The sequence below is a fragment of the Bubalus bubalis genome, chromosome 24, assembly GCF_019923935.1.
Source record: "Bubalus bubalis isolate 160015118507 breed Murrah chromosome 24, NDDB_SH_1, whole genome shotgun sequence".
NCBI classification, from domain to species: Eukaryota; Metazoa; Chordata; class Mammalia; order Artiodactyla; family Bovidae; genus Bubalus; species Bubalus bubalis.
In genome coordinates, this window is record NC_059180.1 from 26,386,718 (window position 1) to 26,411,607 (window position 24,890).

Sequence of the window (24,890 nt, forward strand, 5' to 3'; positions counted from 1 at the left end):
GGAAAAGACGCCAGCAGAGCCTAGGAATACTGCTCAGCTCACCTGCAAGCTTGAAGGCTCTGTAAATGCTTATCGTTTCAAAACACCGACTTGGGGCTAGTTTGTTATGTGACATTATTGCAATGGATAAATAATACACTGTCAGGGCTCGTTCTGTAAGGTGGGTGGACTAGTGACAGTCAAAGAAAAGCAGGAGAAATTATTACCATGGAAGTCAAAAGAAGCAAGTGTTTCCAGAAGGGGGCAGTCAGTTGTATGGGATGTTGCTAAGGGGTCAGGTAAATAAGTGATGGTCAAGAAATCCAGGAGTTAACCTTGCATCGCCCCTGTTCCTTCTTCCAAGAAATCCTGTTTTCTCCACCTGAATCCATTCTCTACTGTCCTATGCATGGCCAGCATCCTGGTCCAAGCCACCATCATGTCTTATCTGGACATTTGCTGGAACTGCCTTACTTATCTTCCTCCTTCTTTTGTCTGCTGTAATGGATTCTCAGAGTAGCCATATCTGTCATCCCTTCCTTAAATACCACAAGGGGCTCTGCTTATGCTTGGATAAAACCCAACCTCCTTACCTGGTCTACAAGGTCCTGCCTCTTTCTCTAGCCTCATTTTGTTTACCTTTGTCCCAATTCACCACCTTCTAGCCACGTGGACCTTATTTTGAAGTCTTGAACACCCTAAGCTCACTTCTAGCCCAGGGCCTTTGCACGGGACATTCTCTCTGCTGGGGATGCTCTTTTCCTCTACTGATCGCATGGTGGGCTCTGTCTTATCTTTTTGGCTAAATGTTACCATCTCAGAGAGATCTTCCTTGACTGCTGACTCTTAAGTCACCAACTCACTGCTGTTACTTGAGCTTATCCTCACTGCAGAGCATTTATCTTTAGAGACTTTTGTTCTTGTTGCTGTGAGCTGGGGTACTGCTTGTCTTCACACTAGAATGGGAGGACCTTGAGCTTGGGGCCTGGTCTGTCTGGGTCATGGCTGAGTGCCCAGTGCCTAACACACAGCCTGCCACATGGTAGATGCTCAATTGATACTTAAGGTTTGAGTGAAGATTCTAGAAGGATATTCTCTTGAACCCTTTGCTTCTAAGATACATCTAGGGAACCAGAAACCAGAACTGAACACAAAGTCCCTTGGTACCGACTCTAGACTGTATATGGTAATTAAGTAACTAAAACTGAGAGGACAGTTTTAACTAGATGCAATAGAAGATGCCAGATGCAACACAATAGAACCTAAACGATGCCTCTGGTGCATTTGCTTGGCCCAAAGGTGTTTTTATTTCTTATTTAAATGAGGTGGGCATTAAAAAATTTGGGAAGCTCACACAAAAATGTGGATTTCTAATTTGTCTGAAAAAATCAGGAGATGTGATTGGCAGCTCCAAGTGTACATTCCCACAGGGCAAGGATGTGCTGGAATTCAGCACCGGGACCCTGGGGGCCCCTGGTCCATAGGATCAGTCCATCCTTAGCTAAGGACACATGCTTCCCTCCTGGCCCTAGATCACATTTGAATTTGAGGACCTGTAATAAAACACTGACATCCTTATCTCTGAAAGGGACTCTCAAGCAAACTTTCATTTTCTTGTTCTCCCCATCTGCCATTTTGAAATTTTCTGCAATGAATAAATGTTATCTTCTAACAACAAAAAAAAGCAATAAACATTTTTTTTTATGAAAGTGTATACTATAGACTAGAAAGCCACAATCTGCATGAAATGTCCAGAGAAAATGAGATTTTTGAAATAAAGTTTCTACTTTTCTCCCCAGATAGCTCTGGGGTAGGAATTTACTGTCTTTTGCCTTTTGGGATAAGGGTTCTTTGTCCTGATTTATTTTTAGGCTTGTATTAATAAATATATTGGCTTTGCCCACAGCAAGGCACAGGGGTTCCATTATAATAAAAAATGAAGTAGAAGCCAAAGGATTCCAGGCCTGAGGCAATGTGATGGCTTGCTTAATCCCAAAACAAATAGCAGAAGAAAACTTCAGCAATCATAAATCACTTGGAGGTGTCTTTCAAAATTTCATCTAAGATTATTTACCTTACAAATGCTATGAAACCTGGGATTAAAACGACTCTTGAAACGATATTTGCCTTCCAAGCACCAGTCATCTCCTGGGGCCACATACGGTGGCTCCTGGGACAGGGATTCTGCCCTGGACTAGCAGGGAGGAAAAGACATTCACTGATGACCTTGATCCTCACTGATGACCTTGACCTGAGGCACTGCTGTTACTAGCAATGGGAGTGTTAAAGGAAAATCTGCTTTCAAATGAGGAAAGGTGAGGGGTGGGCTACTGGGGAAGCTCTTAGCCAGCTTCACAGAGGAAATGGCAGCTCAGATGACCCTGGAAGCCTCGGAAACGGCGGATTGAGTGGGGACAGTCAACAAAGGACAGCACAGAGGAACTGATAGACAGTTCATATGACCAGTGATGGAGCAAGCAGCTCACACAACTGCATCTTAAGAATACTGGAAACTAAGATACCAACAATGGCATAAACATTTACTAAAGCACTTCAGATATAAAATACTGTTAAAATGGGGATAATGATAATAATAATACATGACTAATAAAGTAGTTTTAGAGGATTATCCCCTTTAAACCTAACAACACCTTATGCTGTAAGCCTTATTATTATTCCCATTTTACAGATGAGGAAACTGAGGCTCAGGGAGGTTCAAGACTTGTCCAAGGCCAATAGCTAGTAAGAGTGGAGTTCAAATGGCAGATTCTGGGTTTCTAACCCGTTCTGGTCTTCTTTTAAACTAAATCAGGACCTGCAGGTAGAGGAGAGAGAAGGCTGAGGGGAAAATTGTTGCAGGCATGTGGAAACCCAGCTGATCTGCATGGGGTCCCAGTCAGGAAAACCTTCCATGTTTTCAGAGTTTTGTAGAACAAAATAGTTCCTTTCCTGTCCCCCTTCCGTTCTTGAGAGGAAGGAAGAGCAGGGCAAGGAGGGACACGTAGAAGGCTCAGAGGAGAAAGACTGATGCTAATAATTTTTTCTTTGTTGTTTAAAGAGGAAGGTGGGAGGAGGAGGCAGAGGCAGAACAAGAAAGAGAAGGAGAGTGATTGGAGGCACTTCTGGGAGTCCATCCTCAGGAAATAATCAGAAAGGAGAATGGAAAAAAAAAAAAAGCTTTCTGCAAAAAGATATTCATCAGAACAATGGCAACAGGAAAGGGCTGGATTAAGCAAACTCTGGAATTTCTACTCAATGAAATACCAGCGGCATTAAAAAGGGTCATTATCATTATGGAAAGCTGAAGAGGAGCAAGGAGAGGAGGGGCTAATATTACAATGCTGAGCAAAAGAAACAGGACACGTAATCCTTGCAATTATGAAATATCTGCAATGCATATTGCTGAAGAAGAAGAGAAGCAGCCCCAAATTAAAAGGGTTTGGTAGGCTTAGGGAAAGGCAGGGGAGGTGGGGGTGATGTTGAATCCTTTCCCCACCTCCCCTCTTCTTTCCATATATTCTAGAACATTCTTTCCTGAAGTATTAACTAGTACCCACCAGTGGTAGATGAGATGATTCTAAAGGTTGCTGCTACTGCTGCTGCCAAGTCGCTTCAGTCGTGTCCGACTCTGTGCGACCCCATAGACGGCAGCCCACTAGGCTCCTCTGTCCCTGGGATTCTCCAGGCAAGAATACTGGAGTGGGTTGCCATTTCCTTCTCCAATGCATGAAAGTGAAAAGTGAAAGTGAAGTCACTCAGTCGGGCCTGACTCTTAGCGACCCCATGGACTGGAGCCTACCAGGCTCTTCCGTCCATGGGAATTTCCAGGCAAGAGTACTGGAGTGGGGTGCCATTGCCTTCTCCATCTAAAGGTTACGTGAACGTTTTAAATAATCATTCTGCCTTCCATGATGTTACTGGTTATGTTCTCAGGTCTGACAAAGATAGTATGGTCGTGTTTTAGGAAGGAGTCAATTTTCAGAGACACATGAAATGTTTATGGGATTTGCTTCAATCAAACTAATCTGGGAGGAGGGGGAAGGTGGGTGAAGGCAGAGATGAAACTGCACTGGCTGGGAGTCGGTAATCACTAGAGCTGACGATGGGAGATGGGATTTCATTTTTCTCTCCATTTGGTATATATCTGACATTTTCTAAAACAAAAATGTTCTGTATTTTCATGATTGCTTTCCATTTAAAACAAACAGAACTATCTAATATGGTGCATAAAGCTTTCTTCTAAAATATGTATATTTAGCCTAAAGAATGAGTCCACAGAAAGGCAGGACTTCCCTGGTGGTCCAGTGGTTAAGATTCCATGCTCCCAATGCAGGGGGCTTGGGTTTGATTCCTGGTGGAACTAGATCCTGCGTGTGTGTGTGTGTGTGTGAGTTGCTCAGTCGTGTCCAACTCTTTGTGACCCCATGTACTGTATACCACCAGGCTCCTCTATCCATGGAATTCTCCAGGCAAGAATACTGGAGTGGGTAGCCATTTCCTTCTCCAGGGGATCTTCCTGACCCAGGGATGGAGTCTGCACTGAAGGCAGATTCTTAACTGTCTGAGCCACCAGGGAAGCCCAGATCCCACATGCCACAATTGAAAGATAATGCATGCCTGCAACTAACACCCGGTATAGCCAAATTTTTTTTTTTTTTTAAAGAATGAGTCCACAGAAAGGAAATAAGTAGGTAAATATTAGATCTGCTATTCTGAGAAGGTAAAAGGGTTATGAGGGCTTAGACAGGAAATGCTCTGAATGCTGGGAAGTCCGCGTAGCTGACTGTTAGGGAGAAGCGTGGGGTGCAGCGGCAACCCCGCAGAGGAGGGCTGTTCCTCGTCCCTGGTCACCCCGCCCCTCCCGGCTCACCTGCAGCTGCTCTCCCCGGGGGCGCGCAGCAACGCCTCGGCCCTACGGAGGCCCAGGCGGGAGAAGGAGTGGTACAAAGTCAGCGTGACGTCACTCAGGCTGTGGATGCCGTCGGGCTCGTCGTAGACGTTCTCCCAGTAGGAGCGGAGGCCCGGGGTGCCCGCGGGGTAGTTCCCATACAGGTAATAGTCCAGCTGCCCGATGATTTCCTGATTCACCACAGCTTCAAACTTGCGGGCAAAGAAGGTGGGCCGGGCTGTCTGCTGTGCTCGTGGGATAAAGAGAGCGGAGTCAGCCAGTGGGATGGGGGAGGTGGGGATGGAGGAGGCGAGCTCTGCTGTTCCAGCCTGTCTGGATCCACATCACCATTCAGACACCTACTGCCCTCTCTGTTCTCAGTTTCCTCATCTGTCAAAAGGGTTTTAGGATTGAACGAGTTAATATTTGTAAAGCATTGAAAGCAATGAGGGACACAGAAGTCAGCTTCATTTAAATATCTGTGAAATAATTACAGCTTAGATGGTTATAGTTGGGAGGGATCTCAGAAATCATTTAGCTGGAGGTCTAGGGCAAATACCGCCTACGGAAGTATTTTAGTTGTCCGGAAGAATGTTTTAAAATTGAATTAACTGGCAACATTTTATAAGTGGAAGAGTTCATGGAAACTTTTGGCTTCTCTTGAAAAAGAAATGATCTGGCAACGGTAAGGACTAGTTCCTGCATGGTAACATAGTTAAAGCTGAATAGCGGCTGTCCCTTTAGATGGGTATGGGCCTTGTGGCTCACCACAATCCCTACCACTCCCTACTGTCTCCTGGGCATTATAATTGACTTACAGACTCAGAGGGAACACCCTGGATTTACTGATCAGAATCCCTGGAAGTGAGGCTTAGAAATCTGTACTCTTAACAGGCTTCGAAGGTGATTTGTTTGCTCATTAGGGTGTGAGGACAAGGCAAATGACATCTGAGCTGGCTGCAGATCAGTCACCTAAACAGCCTTAAAATATTCAGATTTTGGAGTCCTTCCCCAGACCGACTGAGTCAACATCTCTGAAGATGAGGTTTAGGAATCTGTATAGAAAAAAAAGGCTCCCAGGTGATTATGCTACATGTTTGAGGGCTACTTATGTAAACCAAATTTTCAAAGGGGCTGAATGCGTAAGAGGGAAAGGAACTTATCTAAAGTCACACAGTAAGGTAATTCGAGAGCCAGGATTCAGATCCAGGGTCATGGGTTACAGAAGTGAAGTACTGAGCACTTGTTATCTACCAGGTCTTAAACCATGGTCTGGGGCAAGATCAATAAACCTTTTCAGCAAAATGGCAGATAATAAATATTTCCAGCTTTGCAACTACTCAACTCTGCTGTCAGAGTGTGAAAGCAGCCATAGACAAACTGGAAAATGAATGGGTTTGTGGCCGTGCTCCAGAAACAAGTCATTTACAAAAACAGGGAGTGGGCTGGAGCAGCCCAGGGGCTGTAGCTTGCTGACCTCTGGTCTAGGGCTATGGAAACAACTAAACCACAGACCCTTCCTTTGAGGGGCCTGTGATCTTGTGTAAATTTTGACCTTCATTTAAGTCTAGCATTGTTCTCACTTCAATGCATTAACAGCAACAATAATGACAATAAAAACTGAGCATATACTATACGTAGAGCATTGCATTTTGTCATTATCTCTAATCCTCCCAATAACTCTGCAAAGCGGGTGCTATGATTCCTATTTTACAGATGAGGAAACTCAACTTAGAGAAGGGAAGGGATAATGTACAAACACACAGTCATAAGATTCAAACCCAGATGACTCTAAAACCCAAATTCTATTGACTATATCATCTTAGGATCACACTGCTAGTCAAGTGAATGAAACCCCAATAACAAAAACTCTTGTTAATGTTTTGGAATATCCCATCTGCTCTCTGCTTCACAGACACCTGGGACACCCACCCCTACCCTTTCTCTGCAGTCGAGGGGTTAGCTCAGTTCCCTTATAGGAGCATTAAAAAGAGCCAGAACATGTGGGTTCAAATTCTCACTCTATGTCTCTCTAGCTATATATGTCTTTGGGGAAGTTATCCAGGGCCTCAGTTTTTCCAGTCCTTAAAATGGGTATAATAATAATATAGGTACTTAGCATAGAATCTGACACACAGTGTTATTATGTGACACACAGCAGCTATTATGAGACTGTTATCACTATGCCTTTAAGTCTACTACAGGGACTTCTAAGTCTTCACTTTCTGGATGCAGAGCACCAGAGTGAGTGGCAGGGCAGCCTCCTTTTTCCTCCTAAGAGTCTCTGATCATACCTGGAGCTCCTAAAAAGCATGTTTCTATGTTTATACTTCTCATCCTTGGAGTTATTTCCATAAGAACTCAGACTTCCTTATAGGCAGCAGTTTCTTGAGTCTAGACGTTGAGAAATATTCTTGATCTTTGTTTGCTGTGAATTGAAGAGCTGCAAGCATGTGACTCGGTCTCTATGTTAGCTCATCTTTATCAGGGACCACGATGTCCCCAGGATGCTGGGACTGGAATACAAATGCTGCTGCCCTGGAGTGGCCCAAGAGGGGCAGTGCACTCAAGAATTGCTCTATCTTCTTGCTCTAAATGGTGAAGGTCCTTTGCAATGAGGGTGAAAGCTGATCCTCTACAAAAGTGGAAATTGTTCTGTTTCTTTTGTCCCCCTTTGAACAGGTCAAATATTCCCCTTGCCACCCCTTTCTGCTCAGCAGACCCTTTATGCACAGACAATGGAGCTAAAATGTCACCCAAGTTCACCCAACCTCAATTACCATGGGTTTGAGGAGGCCCCTGGGTAGCTTTCAGTCTTCCGCCAAAAACAGGCCTAAAGAATACTCATTGCAGCAACTGCTTACACGAGCAAAAGGTGTTAGGTGGGAACGTTGAGGGAATATGAATGATGGGACAAAACCTGCTGTGTATTCCGCATTCCACCAGGCGTGGAATCAGGTTGGCAGCAGGGTCTGGTGGAAAAAGCTCAGGTCTGGACCTGGAAACACCCACGTGGGACCTCCCACCCTACCACTCCATTACTGCGTGTCCATGGACAATTAAGTCCCCTCTTGTGCCTTGGTTTTCCCACCTGCACAATGGAGATGATTTCTACCCAGAGAAGCCAATGCCTGCAGAGAACCTGGCACACAGCCTGGGACACAGAAGACCCCAACCCCATGCTTCTCAAACAGAACAGCCTCCCTGTTGCCTGGGGATCTTGTTAAAATGCAGATTCTGACTCAGCAGGCCAGGAGCAGCAGAGATTCTGCATCTCTAACAAGCTCCCTGGTGATGCTGATGCTGCTGTTCTACAGACCACACTCCGAGGAGCTGGGCTAAGAGGCTGGAAGCTCCATGGGGGCAGTTTCGGTCCTCTCGTGGTTCAGTTATGTGCCAGAGTGAGGCAGTAGGGACACTTTGGATTGTGTAATCAGCCTGGCATTCTTGTCCCTGCCCTCAACACCCACCATCACTCCAAGTTAGCAGTTTGGGGAGCAGCATATCATCTCCACGTGGTAGCTCAGTGACCTCAGAGTGGCCTGTGAATGTATGCTCTGGGCAGCTGAGGCTGGGCATGGGGAGGAGGAGAAGAGGAAGAATTCAGGGTGCTGGCCTGGAGGGAGCAGGAGGCGTGCTCACGTGGGATGGAAAGAGGTTGCCATCCTGAATAGGTCTGGGTCCAAGGCACCCTTGGGGCTCATGGGAAGCAGATGGACACTGGCCACCCTTCTGCCTCTCCTCTCTCCAGAGCATGAACTGCTGGGCCCTGCAGAGATTCCTGCGATGGCAAGCAGCTTTCTTCTTGTTACTCCTTTAAGTTCACAGAGCACGGTGGTTTGTAAACCTGGCTGCTCATCAGAACTTCCCTAAGTCTGCTACATTAAAAATAAAAATTCCTGAGCCTCACTGGAGATAAGAAGCTCTCAACTGGAGATGTGTTTGTCCCCAGTGGATATCTGGTGATATCTGAAGACGTTCCTGGTTGTCATATCTGCAGGGTGCTACTGGATCCCCATGGGGACATTAAACAGTGACATCCTGATTGTCACAGTGGAGGGTGGGGTGCTTCTGGAATCTAGTGGGCGGAGGCCAGGGATGCTGCTTAAACATCCTACATCCCTCCACCCTAACACAGAATTATCCAGCCACGCTGTTAAGAGTGCTGAGGTTGAGAAACTGCACTCTAACCAAGTTTGTACCCAGAAATGTATTTTAAACAAATATTTGGGGAGATTCTGATCAAAAGGCAGCATAGAGAAATGGATGCAAGTACGGCCTTTGAAAACAGATATGTTGGGCTGTGTGACCTTGCATAAAGTTTTTGATCTCTACCTCAGTTTCCCTATCTCTAAAATAATCTATCTCTGTGTCTATCTGTCTTCTGAGGCTGTTGTGGGGTTAATGAGTTGACACAGGCCAAGAAGTTAGATGGTCCCTTGCATGGTGTTAGTGATCAGTAAGTGTTGGCTATTGTGGATGTTGTTATGGTTATCATCAACAGCTGGGGTTGGAGTGTGTGGGATGTGATGAGCTGCAGGGCTGCCTTGGACACCTGCAGATGCTGGCTGGAAGGCACGGGCAGGCGGGCTGGGTGGGCGGCTCACCTGGAAGCGGTGGAAATCCTGCGGCTTGAAGTCATTGGGGGAGCAGCCGCACCAGTCCACGATGTGCTTGTACTGGCACTTGCAGCCCAGCTTGCGGTTCCAGTTGGTGATGCGCAGGTTGTTGTCCACCATGGTGTCGCAGTGTGGGCTGTTCTCCAGGACGGTGTGGAAGAAGGACTGAGGGGGAGAGAAGGGCCTGGCTTGAGACCTTGCCCAGTCTTCTTCGACTGGGCTGGGGTGGGGGTCCTTCCCAGGGACCACCTGACACTGAAGGGACTCTCTAGCAGACTCAGCTGTTCTCTCTGCAAATGGAGTTAGTCCCATGCAGGCCTAGCCAGAGCACCCTGGAAGTTTTGCCCAGAGCAGCATTCTGCTTAGCAGTTACTGCTCTGTTTCTCTAAGATGTCTCTTCCAGCAGCCTAGAAGCTGATTTCAAGACATCTCTTATGACCCAGTACATCCGTTCAGCAGAGAGAAAAAGTCCTTCATGGCTTCCCTGGAAGCTCAGCTGGTATAGAATCCACCTCCAATGCAGGAGACCTGGTTCAATTTCTGGGTTGGGAAGATCCACTGGAGAAGGGATAGGCTACCTACTCCAGTATTCTTGGGCTTCCCTGGTGGCTCAGATGGTAAAGAATCTGCCTGCAATGCAGGAGACCTGGGTTCAATCCCTGGGTTGGGAAGATCCCCTGGAGGAGGGCATGGCAACCGACTCCAGTATTCTTGCCTGGAGAATCGCCATGGACGGAGGGGCCTTGCGTCTACAGTCCGCAGGGTCACAAAGAGTCAGACATGACTGAGTGACTAAGCACAGCACAAGGTATGTCAACACATGAGGACCAGAGGAAAACATTGGGACAATTTTCTAAAAAACCCTGGGCCAAAGGACTCTTGGTTTACAAACAGCTAGACCTGAAACCAAAGGGATTCAGTCTGAGATATTTTAGAACAAAGACTGAAGCCCTGGAATTTCACTCCTGGGACAGGGAGGCCAGAATCATGGACGACCTCCTGCCCCAGTCACAGAAGGAGAGACTACAACACAGGGAGGAAAGGTGGGGTGTGCTGGGGCTTCCCGCTGTCCATGGTGCTGAAACAGACACCATCATTTCCCCCTATTCCTGAGACTGTTGGCCAACCTCTCCTAGGAATCTGAGAAAAAGGCAATGTTGAGAGTGAAAAGAGAGACCAGAGCAGAGACATATGGTTGGATCTGCTGAAAGAGAGATGGGGAGAGAAAGACACACACACACTGACTTCTATTTGGACACTGTTTTATAACAACCTCAGATACCAGGGTGATATGCTTTCCCCTGCTCTCTGCTTCCTAGGGGAAGCTATTGGGGAATATGTGTCCGCCTGTTGCAAACTCATGGCACAGCCTTCAGATTTCTTCTAAGTTCATCCCTTAGAGGTGGTTTGGGAAAAGGGCAGGGCAGAAATGCTGGGATGGAGGAGGTGGGATCTAATAGAGACATTGGAATGTAAAGTGCCTGGGTGCTCTGTGGGGTAGAGGGTCGGGTGGGTGGGACAGAGAGAGCCAGCATTGGGATGCACACCTTGATTAAATCAAACAAAGTCCCAAACAGTCTCTTCTCAATGGCTGAGTGGATAAAATGAGGCTGTATCCACATCACCCAGCTGACCTTCTTGTGATGCTAAATGACATGTCTGTGAACCTGCATTTTAAGCTTGAATTGTCTAAAAGCCCAAACAGACACATATTCTCCATCAAGCAGTGGGGTAGGTACCCGATTATCAATTGTCCTGTGTCCTTTTGTAATGATGCAGAAAAGCTAATGGATGAGGAGGTTATTGGAATTGAGAGAGAAAGTGGTTTTTGCTGAAACATGATTAAAAGCTGATGACTTAACATGTATACAGAATAGCAAAACCTGACCCAGTGATGACAAGCCCATCATCCCTTAGGAGTTATGTCAGCAGTCAGCCCTACTCAGAGCTTGGCCCTGTCCCAGATGTTGGTGAGGGATGTGGAAACCATCAAATGAGATGCATTGTCTTGTTTGGCCTGGAAACACAGAACCTGAGTGGCCCTGAGATGGGGCCCAGCCAGGAATGGTGGGCCATTCATGGGAGGTGTCACAGGCTTAATAGAAACAGAGCCAGCACTGGGGTTTTCTGAAGTTAGAGATTAGGCTGAAAGTGACCTAGAGGTCAGGGAACTAATCTAGAATCTCTCTGCCCAGGTCTGATAAGAAGGCTGCTGGCTGTTGTCAGGAGCAACACTGTAGCACTGAGTCCCTACCCATTTCCAGATGGGGCTGGGGCTGTTTCAGAATAGCCTGCAATCTTACACACAGGACTTTCTGAAATGGACTGAATGTTTGCATCCCCGCAAAATTTATAGGTTGAAACCCTAACCCTCAAGTGATGGTGTCAAGAGGTAGGGCCTTTGGAAAGTGATTGTAATGAGGGTGGGGTCCACACAAATGGGATTACTGTCCTTCCCTCACCCCTTAGGCCATGTGCGAACACAATGTCAGTAGGGAGTCTGCAATCAAAAAGAGAGAAAGCACCTGACCACACTGGCACCTTGACCTACAACTTCTAGCCTCCAACACTGTAAGAAGTACCTTCATTCTATTGTATCTTGTTTTGGCACTCTGAACTAAGATAGTTTCCCATCCTGAGGTCTGAAAAGTGGTGGCAGACCTCTGAGACCTTTTCAAATAGCTGCAAAAGCTAACAAGAAATAGTGGGTCCTAAGCATTTGGCCACAATGGCTGTCAATGCAGGAGGTAGAGCAAACGCAACAATAGCCCTGGTTTGGTGATCACCGGAACTTCTGATGTGACTGATGGGGCCAAAACTACTGGAAAAGTTTTTACAGGACTGGTGACTGTGGAGGAGTTGTCAAAAGTTGATACGGGTGTCTCTAAAGAAGCCAGCATATACAAATGTGCAGGTTATGCACTGCACAACCCTGTGGGTACCATTGACATTGTAGGTATGAGAACTTTGTATTTTTTTCAATAGCAATTTTCTAAAAAATGGCAATAAAGTTGTTCTAACAAAATTAGTATATTGTGATGATTTTATGACCGATGGGAGCCAAGCATCTTGAGGAAGAACTACCTTTTTTTACTTTACACTTTTAAAGACACTGTATAGATTGCTGGTGGCAGCCTTGTGCATCTCCTCCATACAACGACCTCCCTCCAGACTGGACGGGACCAGGGGTCCTACAGTAAGAGTAAGGTTCCTGGTAGCTGGCACAGTTCCCCATCTTCCTCTGGATATTTGGAGGACAATGCCATGTAGCATCACCAAAAATTCAGCATCCACTTTGCTCCAAGGGCTAGAGCCAGCCCCTACCTTTCTCAGGGACTTTCCCCCAGATACTCACCTCGGCAGGAAGCAGAGTATAGGAGTAGAATTGCTTCATTTTGGTCACCAGATCATCAGTGGAGAACGTCACATACTCTACAAACTTCCGGTTTAGCAGGAACCAGTCTGAGCCGCCATCTACAGCAATGCCCTCTGGGATCCGCCGGTCCCCCAGGCGCCACATGTGGGCGTCACACTCCAGGAAGAGCCGGTCCAGGCCCTGTTTCCGGATGAACCTGGACAAGGCAAAGTCATGCTTAGCCATGAAAGAGCTCAATCCAGAGTCCAAAATAAATGGTCAAAACTACTTTTTGTCAGGGAATGTCTTGGCCATAAAGCCATTTGTTGAGCACTACTACACGCTCTGTGCTGAGCTAGGGGGTCTGTGTGTGGTTTCTCATTTGACCTTCACAAGTGAGGCTGGTCTCTTAACACTATGAGGCAGGTACTATTATTATGCCCATTTTACAGATGAAGACACTGAGGCTTAGAGCGCTTAGGACATTTGCCTGCCCAGCACAGTTAGATGGCAACAATCATCTGCTACATCTGCTTTCACTTTAGAGGACTTCTGAAATCACCTTTTCATGCCACAGATGCATTGGAATTTGGTGAATACGGCTCTAGACCCTCATCTCAGAACAGTGCTTTTATTTTTAAATTTATTTTTAAAAATTAATTAATCAGTAAACTAAGTATATTTATTTACAATACAGTGTTAGTTTCAGGCATATAGCAAAGTGATTTAGTTATATATATATATACACACACACACATACATATATTTCAGATTCTTTTCATTTACAGGCTACTGAAAGATATTGAATATAGTTTCCTGTGCTATACAGTAAATCTTTGGTTTGTTGATCATCTGTTTTACTTATAACTATCTGTTAATCCTATACTCCTAAATTTATCCCATTGCAGAATAATGCTTTTAAATACAACAAAAATACACAGAGTTACAAAATATTTCCATAAATACCAAAGTGATGGCATAGTAATTCACATGATTCTTGATTCATACACTATATAGAGGATTGCAAAATATTTTTAAAAACACCAAATTTGTGATAATTACATGTGTTTTCTTTTTAACCCATTTAATAACAAGATCTTGTAGTAGGTCTAAACACTATTGTAATTTTGAAGAAGAGGTGAGCATAAATGATATTTAGACATGGATGCATCAACTATAATATGATTTGAAAATACGTGATTCCTGGGACTTCTCTGCAGTCCAGTGGTTAAGACTCTGAACTTACAATGCAAGGGTCACGAGTTCAATCACTTGTTGGGGACACGACAGGAAGAATGGACAAAAAAAGGAAATATATGATTCTAACAGCAACTGCTAATACTATAATGGTTTGTTATCCTATATTTAGCTGGATTTCAATTAGCATTTAGTGAAAATTAAGATCCTTTTCTTCCTGGGCTTCCCTGATGGTCCAGTGATAAAGAATCTGCCTGCCAATACAGGAGACACGGGTTCAATCCCTGATCTGGGAAGATCCCACATGTCATGGAGCAACTAAGACTCTGCACCACAACTATTGAGCTTGTGCTCTAGAGCCTGGGAGCCACAGCTACTGAGCCCACGAGCTGCAACTACTGACTCCTGAGCACTGCAAACTAGAGAGTAGCCCCCACTCACTGAAACTAGAGAAGAGCCCACGGAGCAACAAGGACCCAGCACAGTAAAAAAAAAAAAAAAAAATCATTTTCTTCCTATTCAAAGTTACAGACCCCTAAATTCTATCCATGAACCTCAGATTAATAACTCCTCCTCTAGGACACACACACACACACACACGTGTGCACACACACAGGATTCTTCGAGGCAGACAAGGCAAATTCGGCATTCCCTAATTTACTGACACAGAAATCAAAGGTCAAAGAGCTTGTAAGGTGCATGGGGCTGTTGGGAGGGTGGACAGAGCTAGGGCCAAGACTTCTGGCCCAAACTCTCAGTTCATTTTCACTTAGCATTAATTTCATACCTACTATGTGCCAGGCATGGGCTGGCCCTGGTGGAAGGCAAGAAGAAGCAAAGATGATCCCTGCCCCTCAGGAGCCGGTTGTCTCCTTGGGAGTTTATAATTTACAAGTTTTCTGATCTTGTTGCTCTTTCAGATCATACAACATAAAATCAACCATTTAAAAGCATACAATTCAACAGCATTAGTTCATCTGCAATCGTCATCTTTACCTAGTTTCAAAATAGCTCATCACCCTCAAAGGAAACCCCCATCCTCATCAGCAGTTACTTCCTACTCCCCTTCCCTCCAGATCCTGGCCATCCATCTATGGATTTACCTAGTCTGGATATTTCATAGAGATGGAATCACACAAGGTGTGGCCTCTTCCAGCTATCATCGTGTTTTCAAGGTTCCTCCACATTGCAGCACATATTGGTACTTCACTTCCTTGTCTGTCTGCCCGGTGTCCATTCCTTGCTTTTGTGGGAACCGCACCTGGATTTTATTTTGGACATTCACCCTCAACTCTCAGTTCACTTGGTTTGCCTCACCCCCAGCACCAGGGGTGGGGACACGACTTGGCTTGATCAACCAGGGTATACCACCTGCTTGGCTGCCATAATTGCTTCAGGGATGGGAGAACAAGTCAAGCTGAGTCTGAGACTGGGTTCTGGATTTTTGCAGAAAAAACTAGGAAGGAAGGCTTTTCTTGGGGATTTTTGTCTGGAAGAATGTAAGCTGAGGGTTGCAGGCAGCCATCTTGTCACCATGTGGATAGAGGTTGTCTGACCATGAAGGTATCACAAAAACAGAGAAAAGAGAGAGAGAGAGGAGATGCTGCTGCTGCTGCTGCTGCTAAGTTGCTTCATTCGTGTCCAACTCTGGGCAACCCCATAGACAGCAGCCCACCAGGCTCCCCCGTCCTGGGGATTCTCCAGGCAAGAACACTGGAGTGGGTTGCCATCTCCTTCTCCAATGCATGAAAGTGAAAAGTGAAAGTGAAGTCGCTCAGCTGTGTCCGACTCTTCGTGACCCCATGGACTGCAGCCCACCAGGCTCCTCCATCCATGGGATTTTCCAGGCAAGAGTACTGGAGTGGGGTGCCATTGCCTTCTCTGAGAGAGGAGATAGATACAGACAAAGCTTCAATGACTTTGCTTGAGACCCTGGATCTTGCTGTCCCTGACTCACCGCCAGACTTGTCAGTAATGTGCTTAAGACATTTTGGAATAGGGTTCTGTCATTTGCAATGGAAGAAGTCTGGACTAATACATTCCTTAACGATTTCACCTTTATCACTACTGTGATGGATGCAAATATTCTTAGCCTCCAGGTAGAGTAGGTAGCCATGGCTGTGGAACTTTAGGGCCACTTTTCCACTAGGCCGGGCTGCATCCCCCATTGCGTGTCTACAGGTTTTTGTGTCTCCATGACAGATCTCACCTCTGTCTTCACATTAGAGTTACCTGTCTCCTGCGAGACAGATGCTGCACTAGAACTGACCCAAACTTCCTCCTTTCTGCCTAATTACAGGTTCCGGAACACTGCAAGGCAGCTATAGAGTATAGTATCTGGAGATGGTTCCACCCTGCTGGCCACGCTGATTTTCTAGAAAGAATCTCTCCCACTGAGCCTCCCACAAATTCGCTAGAGGGAACTGTCTGAGACCTCACTAATAAACCCACACCCATAGCACTTTCTTCTGCACAAACAGAGGACCTGCCCCCAGACACTGGTCACTCACTGAGCACAATGGTGTAATAGATTTAATTCCTAGGAAAACTTGATGCTAGTGTGATAAAAATGGTGATTACAATGATGCTGGTGGTGAAGAGACTTAATTCTGTTAAAATGTGCTTTTCATCTCATCACAACGTGACTCTACCAGTAACCAGCTGGGTGAGTTTGGAAAATAATGACCTTGACTAATTTCCCCCATGGGAAGCTGATAAAGTTAGGCTAGGTCTAGGTTGTAAAATTAAATGCCTACAGGGATCAGACAAATAATGTAAGTGTGTGAGGTAGGCTGAGTATAAGATAACAGTATAGGTAGAATCAGCAAAGATGTAGAGAATGCATTTTCTAAAAGAATTTCAAATCCCTTAAAAAAAATTCTGATAAATAAGACATATCCCTAGGCTAAATCCAGCCCACAGACCACCAGTTGTAATAATGATGAGTTAGGTAGTCTCTAAGGTACTGTTTAGGCTGGATGATTCACAAGCTAGAATCAAGATTGCCAGGAGAAATATGAACAACCTCAGTTATGCAGATGATACCACCCTAATGGCATAAAATGAAGAGGAACTAAAGGGCTTCTTGTTGAAGGTGAAAGAAGAAAGTGAAAAAGCTGGCTTAAAATTCAACTTTCAATAAACCAAGATCATGGTATCTAGTCCCATCACTTTATGGCAAACAGATTGGGAAAAAGTGGAAACAGTGACAGATTTTCTTTTCTTGAGCTCCAAAATCATTGCTGACTCTTGCTCCTTGGACGGAAAGCTATGACAAACCTAGATAACATATTGAAAAACAGAGACATCACTTGCTGACAAAGTTCCCTACAGTCAAAGCTATGGTTTTTCCGGTAGTCATCTACAGATGAGAGAGTAGGACCATAAGGAAAGCTAAGTGCTGAAGAATTAATGGTTTCAAAATGTGGCACTGGAGAAGACTCTTGAGAGTCCCTTGGATAGCAAGGAGATCAATCCTAAAGGAAAAACAATCAATCCTAAAGGAAATCAACCCTGAATATTCATTGGAAGGACTGATGCTGAAGCTCCAATACTTTGGCCACCTGATGCTGGAAAAGATCAAGGGCAATAGAAGAAGGGGGTGATAGAGGATGAGATGGTTCGATGGCATAACCGACTTGATGGATAAGAGTTTGAGCAAGCCCCGGTAGTTGGTGATGGACAGGCAAGCCTGGCATGCTGCAGTTCGCAGGATTGCAAAGAGTTGGACACAACTTAATGACTCAACAACAACAAGGGACTTAGCTGTGACATTCTTAAGTCACTCTTATACCGAGGAAGAGGGTGTGGGGCAAGCACTAGATGGATCCCATCTAGCATGGGATCCCAGAGGAGGCTGGGAACTTTTCTGAAGACACACAGGGCAGAAGCCAACCACAAGACACAGGTTTCCAATGTCCCTGGTCCTGACCTTTCCCTAAAATTTTCTTTCCAAGTGTAAAATTCACTATCCTTAGCAAAGCCACGTTTTCCCTGGGGAGCGACCTGGTAAAAGGTTTTCAATACACTCACAATGGCACTTACTGACACCAAACTTGGCTATAACTGATTCACTGAAGGAAGACATTGAGGCAGGGAAAAGAAAATCCTATCTCGACTCTGGCTGGTGCCAATTAGATGATAATGTCCGGTGGGTACACTTAACTGTGCTTAAACCTTTAAATTTTAGATACTTTATCAAAACTTTCATGGTAATCAAGACAACTGAGGGAGAGAGAGAGAAGAAATACAGGTGGGATGACATGCAAAATTTTTCTTTCCATGGACCAGCTTTTTAATTTCATGTTCCATTAGATTGGATAACAGCATCATCTTGCAATTTTAATGTGATGTCCCAGACTGCAATATCCAAATACAACATTTATGCAGTAATCTCCAAAATAAAATATTTACGGGGTTTGGGAGATTGACTGCTGTACTTACTGCCTTCAAAACCGATAAGCTGCAAAAGCATGCTTCAGTTAATTATGAGTAAATAGAGATCACAGATTTCCCAGGTCTCAGAAAAGTTCCTGGGTTGAAAGGGGCTACCAGGAACTTAGGTCTGGACTGAGAGAAGGTGGAAGAGGCTCAGAGTGTGGGAATCTATCAGGCAAAAACAATCGAGCTGTTTAGGCAGTGATTTTGCTTTTTACTCCCCCATGTGGATTTACCGTAATTTGAAAAGGTAAAGGCTGGAAACCAAAGTAAGTTTGTGAACATCTGGGTGAGTCTTTCATCAATGTTGGCTCACCAGGAAAAGGCACACGGCTCTCCCACCTGAGGGATGGAGGGAAGGTGTGCAACAACAGGCCCATTACACAGAAGATGGCCAGTGATGCTGTCCCCTCTTTAGTTTTGTTTATAACCTAGTTACCTGGGAAACCTAGGGTCAACAGGAGATATCCTAGAAGAACAGACACAAAGAGGGTCTGTACCAATGCTATCTCTGCACTCACTGAGGTGTGGGGCTGATTCACCCTCTCTGAATGCCAGTTGCCTCACCTGTAGGATGAGCCCATGACACCTGTTCTGACAAGCTCCCAAATCAGCTGCAAAAGTGTGATGCATGATATTTACAAAATTTCTTGCAAAGTGTTTAGTAAGACTCAATGCAAGCAATGGGCTGACCCAATCATCAGTTCCTTTTTTCATAGACATGACACCCCTCCCCAATCCTCCTTTGGTGTTTTATTTTTCTCCATAGCACTTTTCACTTTCTAATACAAGGCACAAGGTATCTATTTCATTTATTGCCTTTTCTACTACTGGACATAAGGCCCAAGAGGGCAGAAATATTTGTCTTTTTTTTTTCTGAACTTTTTATTTTCTTTGGGGGTATAGCTTATTAACCATGTTGTGAAGTTTCAGGTGAACAGTGAAGAGGTTCAGCCACACACATGCATGTACCCACTCTCCCCCAAGCTCCCCTCCCATAGAACACATAACACTAAGCAGTGTGTACATGTCCATCCCACACTCCCTAACTATCCTTTCCCCATTTTTGTCTCTTTGTGATCACTGTGGTATCCCTAGTGCCTAGAACATTGTCTAGCACAGTGCCTAGCATACAGCGTGTACCCAATAAATATGTTGAGTGAATGAAAAAAGGGAAGAGTAACATCCATATCTGTCAGGCAGTCAGGACGTAGCTGCTGTTGGTTAACCAGGTATCAAAATTTTCTAACACATTTGACAGGTGAAGGAACTGAATCACAGGAAAGTTAAATAATTTCTCCAAAGTCACACAGCGATCAGGTTGGGACTTGAATTCAGGTCTGAATGAATCCAATGCAAGTGCTTTACTACTTTCCCATTCTTCATCCCAAGTCGCTGGGGTCCCTCCAAAAGGACTCAAACGAAGGATCTAAGAACTTGTTTGTCCTCAAAAAGACAGAGACCAGAAATGAGTGAACCAAGAGAAAATGGCTCATTGCTGGTTGGAAGAGGCTTCTTGCCAGACCTTACAAGGAACTTCTGTCTTCAGGCTACTTGAGGGCAAACATGGGATAGCTTGCATTTGGTTTTATCTCCTGGGCTCTCAGGAATGGTTTGTCTTCCTGAGATTTGTCTCTACTGCCACAATATGGGACAAAATCACAGCTAAATATGATTCTACTGGGATGTCACAAGGACCAGTTGAGCATCAGAGTTAATGAGATGGAGGGTGGCGAGGGGTTCTGAATCTCCCCCAGGGGAGAAAAAGTTAGCTAAGAGAGTAATCTGTAGCCTTTGAAAATGGCCCCAGAAAAGACAGACGCTAAAGAAATCTCTCAATTCAGTTAATTCCCTGGCTACAATCTCGGCATATTCATCAAGTGTGGAATTATTCCAGAACTGTCTTGTCGTATAATGAATTCTGAAAGGAAGAACTCTGCCCCTCAGATTTTACAGCATGTTTGAGCAAGAACAAATCTCAGCAATTAGTTAATATAACTATTCTATAGATAAAAATCCCCAACACACTGAGGCCCAGAGAGGATGTATGAGCCAAGGTCATCCAAAGTCACACAGCCTATAAAAATGCTTCTCTTTTCCTGTCCAGTGATATGTCACTGAACCCAGATTACTCTTTAGTATAAGTACAACCTAAGCATTTCAGTTTAAACACAAAATCATGGAGCAAAACATGGAAACACAGTATATGAACTCAGCCAGCTAGTGAAGGGCCCACACAAAACAGCCATGTGACACAGGGGCCGAACTTGGGGCTCTGGAGCCAGAATATTTGGTACAAGTCCTGGATCTGCCATTAACCCTGGGCAACCTGAAGACAAGACACCTCAGCTTCTTATGCGAAACAGTGATCATTTTAATACCTGTCTCATAGAGTTTAAATGCGATTCTATTTTATATGGAGAGGGCTTAGTGTAGTACTCAGCATTTAGCAAGTGCTTGGTCCATCTAGTCAAAGCTATGGCTTTTCCAGTAGATGTATAGATGTGAGAGTTGGACTATAAAGAAAGTTGAGCACTAAAGAATTGATGCTTCTGAACTGTGGTGTTGAAGAAGACTCTTGAGAGTCCCTTGGACTGCAAGAAGTTCCAATCAGTCAATCCTAAAGGAAATCAGTCCTGAATATTCACTGGAAGGACTGATGCTGAAGCTGAAGTTCCAATAATTTGGCCACCTGATGCAAAGAACTGACTCATTGGAAAAGACCCTGATGCTGGAAAAGCTTGAAGAAAGGAGGAGAAGGGGACAAGGGAGGATGAAATGGTTGGATGGCATCACCAACTCAATGGGCATAAGCCTGAGTAAGCTCCACGAGTTGGTGATGGACAAGGAAGCCTGGCATGCTGCAGTCCATGGGGTCGCAAAGAGTTGGACACAACTGAATGAAGATACTTAACATTTTCCATCATCAAGCTGGAAAATTAAAACTTCAATCGCTCCTCTTCTCTATTTTAGAAATTTGTAGACAGGCATGTGTAGCGCACGTCAGGGCTAAGGAGAAACCCTTTATGTTCTGAAAAGCAATGTCATTTCAGGACCAAGGACAGAAACCCAGTGCCTCCACAGTGAGTCTCCTGTGATGCCCTTGGTTGTGGTGGCAGATGTGACAAGCTTCACATGCACCCTGATTCTGTCTGAGAACCACAAATATGAAACCCTCCCATCTTTCCAAGGCACAAGTCAGTGAGGATTCAGGTCATTAAGTTCCTAAATTGGCAGCCCCATAAGGGATCCACTGGCCATTTCTCACATGCCAGTATGGGTTATGCCCTTTCCTGACATGGGCTGGAGTCATCTGTCAGTCCCTACTCTGCAGTAGTTGGAAGACCAAAAGAGCTTGGGTCATTTGCTCATTCAGCAGCTTTCCAAGTCTATGTGCTGAGAATATGGTTGTAAAGGAGATGGACATGAGCCCTGTCCTGTCTCTTCTAGAATGAGAGGTAAATCCGTAATATTTATCATTTATTGAGCACTTACTACTTTCTAAGTCCTATTCCTTGCACTTAATGTATATTCTCTCATTTAGTCTTCATCACAATCCTATGAGAGTTCGTTTTACAAGCGAAGGAACAAAGATACAGAGAGGTTAAGTAATTTTCCCAAGGCTACACACCTGGTCAGTGGTAAGGGAGGGATTCAAACCTAGCAGTCAGGCTCTGGATTCCACACTCCACCACAAGGCCGTAAAACTGCTCTAATAAATAAGTAAGTAGTCATAAAAAGCTACAAAATACATGAACATATAATTAGACATTTGTGATAAGTGTTATACAGGAAAACAGAGTGCAGTGACAGAAAATAAAGAGACAGGGACTTAATTAGTGAAGATTGTTGGGGAAGATTTTGCTGAGGAGGCGACATTGACAAGAAGGATGAGAAGGAATCAGTCATCTCAAGAGCTGTGGGGAAGAGCTTTATAGGAGACAGAAATAGTGTGTGCCGGAGCCCGAATGAGTGAAGAGAAGCTAAAGTGGTGGGGGTGAGGGCTACAGGGAGAAGCTCAGCTTCACCACCTCACGTAAGAGGGGACCAGCCACAGGAGAGGCAGGTCTGACTTGACTGGTGGAAGGAGCGTGTCCTCCATAAGAACATGTGGTTTGAATGTGGTAGGAAACTCCATGATGAACATACTCAGGGAATTGGTGTAGCACAGTGGCTCAGAGTCTAGACCCCGGAACCAGACTACCTGCGTTCAAGTCTGTTTCCCCATTCCCAAGCTGTATGTTGTTTAATCTCTCTATCCTCAATGTTCCCATGTAGAAAATGGACATGATACTAACTGTACTTATATCATGGGATTGTTGTGAGAATTGAAAGAATTAATATCTATAAGGCATTTAGGACAGTATCTGCACACAGTAAATGCTATATTACATATACTCTGGGTGAAGAAAGTTGACTTGAGTTTCACATTCAGGAATGAAAGAAAAACCAGCCTAAGCAGAAATGCAGAGTCAGGGCCCAAATCCTGGAACCAAGGACCCCAGGCTGGGTGACCCATGCTCTTTATAGCACTCAGGGCCTGAATCAGCTTGTGCCTCCGAGAGTCTAAAGGCCCACTGAAGACTAATTGATTTTCCCTATTTTAAATTTCACACAAATTTAAAAACAATATCTACTGCATTACGTTCTAATTATGAAAGTAATGTAGGCCTCCCTAGGCATAGAACACAAAAATAAAGCAAAAAAGGAAATGAAAAAACATACTCTTTATCTCAGAGATGACACTGCACAAACTTTTCTCCTAGTCTTTGGTCTAACTTCGACATGTATTGTTTCAAAAAAAGAAAAGTTCTAAAGTTGACCTCAAAACTCACGAGGAGGCCCACAGAGCTGTGTACACAGCTTTGCGCGGGTGCCTGTGTGATGCTAAGCTTTATTTTGACATGGCTGCCATAACTGGATTAAACAAAGTGAACATGCAAACAGCGATAAACTCACCAGTTGGGTTTAAGGAAAGAGAGAGGGGAATGCAATCTGCTTTCCCCATTGGAGATGAGATATTAATTATCTCCTCCCATCAATCATGGTGCTACAAGACAGATGGGGAGAGAGTTCTCCTGATAAGCAAGCTGGCACCAACGGGCCTCCTGAAAGCAGATTTGCTTGGAGGAGGTTCCTGGCCAGGCTCTCGATGGATTTGCCAACTTTTGGTTAAACAGTTGCCTGTTTATACATCAAGGGAGCTTTGGGCCTGAAGATTAGTTCAATGTCAGAGAGAAGAGCTGGCGAATCTGCTTAGCTGCCATTCTGATGCCAGCGGGGGACCACCACGTCTAGCAGGTGGATCCCAGACCTGGGAACAGGAAGAAACTTGTTTATGCCACTTGTGACCTGAGAGCTGGGACCCTTCCTAGCTTCCTTCTGGTCTAGGCTTTTTACATTTGAAATACTAGATCTTTCTCTAAGAACTGTAAAAAGGTTTTCTAAAATGTTAACCATGCGGATACACATTATCTTCAAGGTTTTTCAGCCCTGTCCCCATCGCCACCACCATCATCACCACCGTCATCAACTTAATATGCACACCTAACTATTCCAAGAGCTTATCCACCTATCCCCTGCTTTAATTCTTGCAGCAGTTCTAGGAGGGTGGCTTTATTACATTCTTCCCATTTTGCAGATTAAGAATCTGAAGCACAAGTCATTGATTTAACTTACCCAGGGCCACACACCTGATGAGTGCTTAGCATGTGAACCCTGGCAGTCTGGTTCCAGAACCTGGATTCTTAACAGCTATGCTATAGGCTTTACTAACTCTGTATGGGACTGCCCTCAATATTTTTTTTTCTAAACCAACTTTAGATAGCTTCAACTGTTCTTCTTCTTTTTTTTTTTTTAACTTAATCTTATTCTAAGCATAATATCTGTGAAGTACTGGATTAATTATATAAATTTTTGTTGATGCACATAAACTATATACAAATTCTCCCACGACACTTCTTCATGAACTCCCCCAAATAATCTCACGTATCACTGGTGGATCATGAACATAATTTAGGAGAGGCTGACTCTAGAAAGTAGGGGATGGGCTGATTTTCCTAATTCTGCTTAAAATCAGTAGAATTTTTCTCTTTCAGCTGCACACCCTAAGAACTCAAAGTAACAGGTCCTCTCAGATGTAGTCACTAAAATGGGGTGATAACAGTCAGACAAAACCAGGCTCCAATACCAGCTGTGTGGAACCTGGAGCAAGTTAAAGCAGCTTTGCAAGCCTCAGTTTTACTCATCTATGAAATGGGATAACACACTCAAAAGTACCTGGCTAGATGCTTCCTGTGGTCTGTGAGGCTACTCAGTCCTCCACAATCCCCACATCACTGGATCTTATGTGATCCAGACAATCCCCCCATGTCTGGATCTTATAAAGACAAGGACATGGAGGCATGGAGAATCG

General features: G+C 44.7%; 1 protein-coding gene across 1 annotated transcript in view; it reads right to left on the reverse strand.

The window, feature by feature from the left end:
• Positions 1-24,890, reverse strand: part of XYLT1 (xylosyltransferase 1) — a 347,704-nt gene that overhangs the window by 23,335 nt on the left and 299,479 nt on the right. Inside the window, exons 7-9 of the mRNA XM_025274755.3 lie at positions 12,842-13,058; positions 9,475-9,651; positions 4,850-5,112 (exon numbers count right to left, since the gene is read on the reverse strand). Coding sequence (XP_025130540.3) covers positions 4,850-5,112; positions 9,475-9,651; positions 12,842-13,058 — 657 coding nt within the window. The remainder of the gene's footprint in view (positions 1-4,849; positions 5,113-9,474; positions 9,652-12,841; positions 13,059-24,890) is intronic.